The sequence below is a fragment of the Chelmon rostratus genome, chromosome 10, assembly GCF_017976325.1.
Source record: "Chelmon rostratus isolate fCheRos1 chromosome 10, fCheRos1.pri, whole genome shotgun sequence".
Taxonomy (NCBI): Eukaryota; Metazoa; Chordata; class Actinopteri; order Chaetodontiformes; family Chaetodontidae; genus Chelmon; species Chelmon rostratus.
This window is the reverse complement of record NC_055667.1, coordinates 25,196,812-25,201,559: the sequence shown is the minus strand read 5'-3', so window position 1 is coordinate 25,201,559 and position 4,748 is coordinate 25,196,812. Positions and strand designations below refer to the sequence as shown.

Sequence of the window (4,748 nt, the reverse complement as noted above, 5' to 3'; positions counted from 1 at the left end):
ATGAAGGTACGACACTCAGCTTTTCACTCTGTTTATCCTGATCTGCTGCATTAACATTTTTTATGTTTTATGCAGTGTTCCAGTTGTAACACAACTACCAGTCTGTATAATGTTTTACTTCATGCTAAACAAAACAATTATCTAATTAAAAGAACACATTTTTAACTCTCTAGTGCATCTGGCTGACTGTCACAGTCTGCCATTTATACATTTATACAATTTTCATACATTTCATACATCTCTAATCAAAAAAATTTGGCATAATGTCACACTTTTCCTTTTATATAAACACAATCACTCATGGATCTCTACAGAAGTAGAATTACTGGTTTAAAGAGTATATTTTCAGCTTTCAGCTCATTGTTTTACCGCATTGATTCACTCTCATCAGGGATGTTTGCAGCTGCAGCAGCTGTTTTCTGTGAGAAAGCATAAAAAAACCCACAGACACACACAGCAGCTAAAGAACCAGATGTTTTGTTAAGGAGTTGGTAGAGACCAAAAACAGAGCTAAAAGAGAGTGAATATCGAACTTAACTTCATGTTCATGATTTTTCGATTTGTTGTGCAAAGGCAGCGTTGTGCAGTTTGGCTGCTTGTTGGTAAATAACGTGCTAAATGATGGAGATGGTGATGTAAAACTATGAGCGTGGTCAATGTTTATGCTCTGACAAGTAGATTTTATGGTCTAAAGGTGAGAAAGGAACCTGATCGAGTGGTTTTGTATTTATTGAAAGTATTCTAGTACAGTGTTTAAGAGTAATTCGAAGGTATTTGTACTTCACTGCACACTTGCCTCCTGGTCAGAGCTGTGCAGGGTCGTGGTGCAGCCGCCTCCTCCCCCACAGGGCTAAGATGGGTGCAGCTGGTGTTCAGCTCCTGTTGGCTGCCACCCTGTGGATGACGCCTCACATGGGAGCTGCAGCTGCTGCCGCTGTGCTGTCGAGCTCCACGGAGCTGCTCGACACGCCCAGGGCCGGAGCTGAGACGCAGCCTGCCTTCGGGACGGTCGACGGAGCTCCTCGCAGCAGACGCAGGAGAGCCATTTCCTCCAGAGAGATCAGCGCCCTGCTGGATTACCACAACTGGGTCCGCTCCCAGGTCTCCCCCCCTGCAGCTAATATGGAGACGCTGGTCAGTGAAGCAGGCAGACACATGGTAGTTTGGGTTTTTGATTTTTAGGTTAGTTTAGAGTCTGGAGTCCATCTGGAACAGCTCAGAAAACATATGAAACTTTTATTATTATTTTCAAATTTTACAGAATTTCTTATAATAGAGCTGACAACATGTTTCCCCTGCTATAAAATGTGGGTAAATACAAATGATTTTCATGTATCTGTATCTGTCATTGATGTTGAAAGTACTTTTTTTTACTCAGGAATAATCCAAAACCCCAAATAGGTGACTTTGTATTTTTATTGGGGTTTTATAACAGCCCATAAGAGGCATAACAGAGCACAAGATCTATTTGGGGTCAAACTGACCCAAAATATTATTAACATCACAATGTAGAATATTATTCTGCATGTCTTGTGTTCATAAATAACTTTTTGGCAAACAAAGGGAATGTGTTCGTTTTCATTCAAAGAAAACTTTATATAACATATAAAACATCAAATATTTTATTATTCAGTGTCATTTCAACACTTTATTTTATGGTCATTTATGTAACCAAGTTTGTGAAAATGGGAACACTCACCACCTCAATAATTTTCATTTTTAATGAGTTAAGAGAAAAAGCAGAATATTATTTTTGCAAGTATTATGATTATTTTTCCCCAAACAATGGGGAAGTTGAGCCAATCTCAAGTGGAAGAGGAAGAAGAATCAAACTGAAACATACCTGATGGCACAAATGCATCAAATATATTCTGCAAACTGATAGAAAACTTACCTCGATGCAAACAACACAAAACAAACAGAGTGAAATGAACGACCCGTGTCTCTCTTCTTCCTCTTCTTCTTCTTCTTCTTCTTCTTCTTCTTCTTCTTCTTCTTCTTCTTCTTCTTCTTCTTCTTCTTCTCTCTTTCGTGGCTCTGAAGCTCTGGGATGAGGGACTGGCTAAGTCAGCTGACTCTTGGGCGTCACGATGCGTTTGGGATCACGGCCCGACACAAGCCATGAAATACATGGGCCAAAACCTGTCAATCACTTCAGGAAGGTGGGACAAAGAATCAGGCCTTGGTTTTTGCGCTGTGTTCTGATCCAACAGATCCAATGAATGATCGGATGTGTGCTGGATGTGACAGGTACCGATCCATCACCGATCTGGTCAGGTCCTGGCACGACGAGAGGCATCACTTCTCCTACCCGAACAGGTGCAGCGGGTCTGTGTGCTCTCACTACACACAGGTACAGTACAGGTAGATGCGTCTGCTTCGGACTGAGGAAGCCGGGATGGATTTAACCATTTTGTGTGTTCAGAGTGACAAATAAGGACAGAATAAGCTCTTTCTCCCAAAAAATACAGTCATATAAATATGGACAGATGAGTTCATAACACTGAACACTGATTGAAGCTCACGAAAAACTTGTGTCGTCATCATTTTGTGATTATATTTAGGGACAGTTTGAAATTTAAAGGTCGAGAGGGCAGAAAAGGAGGAAGGTTATATATAGTTTTTATTCTTGTTGAAGCGACAGTGGTGCTGTGAAGGGTCTTTTTCTGATTTTTTAAGCATGCACAATTCTTGTCTTGTCAAATCAAACTGTTGCGTCAAATAAATTCAACACCAGTTTATTTTCCTCATCAGAATTGACCAGCTAGAAGGATCAGTCTGTGAGAGTGGGGCAAAAAAAAAGTATATCAAGCTGATATCTGCTCAACTGTGTTTGGCATAAATCTTGAGATATTGGTTGGAGGGTATAAGTTTTCTGAATGTGGACATGTGCATGGCTTCAGTCTGTGGTTATAAGCACTGATGTGTGTTGTGGGGGCCCTTTCAGATGGTGTGGGCGAGCACCAACAGAGTGGGGTGCGCTGTCAGGAGGTGCTCCAACATGCACGTGTTCGGGAGCAGCTGGAGGGAGGCAACGCTGCTGGTCTGCAACTACTCTATAAAGTAAGAAGAGCTTTGGAGTTTGACTGTTGGGGAAATGCTCATATTCCTGCCAAGAGTTAGAGGAGACTGTTGGAAAGAAGCTAGCTCGGCTCCGTGTGAGGGTAACAAAATCTGCTAATGAGCCACACTAACCAGCTGCTGCTGGCTGCACCTTCATATTTGGCGTAGATATGAAAGTGGTAGCGATCTTCCCGTCTAACTCTTGGGAGTAGAATAAAAGTATTTTCCTATACGACAAGGAAATTATGTAGGAATGCCTCAGTTCATAGAAAACATTTCCTAACAAACTGGCCACTAATCAAATCAGTGTGAATCTGGGGCGTTCAGGGCCCCCCGGGTCGATTTGATCAGCACAAAACAGGACAACATACCGAGTGTTTCTTGTCTTTATTGATCAAACCCAGATCACGTTTCTTGGACAGTATGCACGGTAACACACAGAGATATTATCACCAGGAAATGAAACACATATTCTTATCAATTTTTTAAAATCTGATGATATTCTATAGTTTTGTGTGTGTATTCGAAGCCTGACATATCTTATTCCTCTGTGTCATAGAGCTCAATTGTTGTCCAATTGTTGTTCTGTAAATGCTCACTAGCACAACAACTGTGGATTAATCCGCACCTGAAAATAGTCCCACAGGAATGCAGCACTTACTCCTGTCAGAGTGACGTTTATGAAGAACCACAGTGCCCAGCTGTTTTGTAAAATCACTGAGCTTTCGCTCATTGAAAGGTCTTCAGGAGGAACAAACTGACTTGTGGCTGAGCGCCGCAGTCAGGGCAGAGAAGGTGGAAAACATGATGCAGGAACACATTGTTGCTTTTGTTCCTTTTTTAATGGGTCGTGGTGACGATAACAAAGATAAACACTAACGCCAGTCTCATCCTTTCAGGTATTGATCCCAAACATGTAAAAAAATAAAAACATTACGCTGCTGCATAGCTAACATTATGTTCATCTGTGTTTCAGAGGAAACTGGGTGGGAGAGGCTCCCTATAGGAGCGGGAAGCCTTGCTCCGTCTGTCCGTCCAGCTATGGTGGCTCCTGCTGGAGAAACCAGTGCTCAGCAGACACAAAACCCAAAAGACTGCCGAGACACTAGAACGCAACGCAGCGTTTCACATGTGTTTTAATGGATGAAAAAAAGTCCCAATCCGTGTGAAGTCTTAACGAACACGTGATCCAGTTACCACTATGTTCAAAGCGAATCTTTATTATGAATGAATGCTTCACACACAGGTGAGCTGATGAAGTGATGTGAACGTCTATATTTTCATGGCTGTTGGTCGTCGACGTGTCACAGAAAAACAAAATAATACAACAAAAGAAGTCATTTCCTTTCACTGGGTGAAATAGTTGCCTGTTTTATACTTTTGTTTGCACTGTTATTGATGAATTTGTTGCTTTGAGTGACTTTTGAGAGGCATTCATCAAAAATGAAGCACTTTCGTTGTAACCTTGGCCGTGTTATTGATGCTCTTTCTGACTGGATGTTTTTCTTTGCTCAGTCATTCCTGCAGTAAACTTGAACATGTTAATTCACGGTTGTTGTTTGCCTGACTGAACATTCATTCAGTTATAAATAACTGATGACGCTGCGTATGCCTGTAAATAATCTGCTGCGCGCTTCTTGTATTTATTCACTGCTGGTGCAGGAAATTTTCTGCGCCGCATTTCA

General features: G+C 41.6%; 1 protein-coding gene across 1 annotated transcript; it reads left to right on the top strand.

The window, feature by feature from the left end:
• Positions 1 to 4,172, top strand: r3hdml (R3H domain containing-like). The gene is made up of 6 exons (XM_041944962.1): positions 1 to 6; positions 808 to 1,134; positions 2,044 to 2,162; positions 2,251 to 2,353; positions 2,948 to 3,063; positions 4,040 to 4,172. Exons 1-6 carry the CDS (start codon positions 1 to 3, stop codon positions 4,170 to 4,172), a joined length of 804 nt encoding a protein of 267 aa, XP_041800896.1.
• Positions 4,173 to 4,748: the final 576 nt, after the last annotated feature.

What these genes read in the sequence shown, in the direction of transcription:
- r3hdml (XM_041944962.1), top strand. An exon ending in CAGCTAATATGGAGACGCTG is followed by an intron (nt 1,135 to 2,043) that starts GTCAGTGAAGCA and finishes GTGGCTCTGAAG; the next exon opens with CTCTGGGATGAGGGACTGGC. An exon ending in TGTGCTCTCACTACACACAG is followed by an intron (nt 2,354 to 2,947) that starts GTACAGTACAGG and finishes GGGCCCTTTCAG; the next exon opens with ATGGTGTGGGCGAGCACCAA.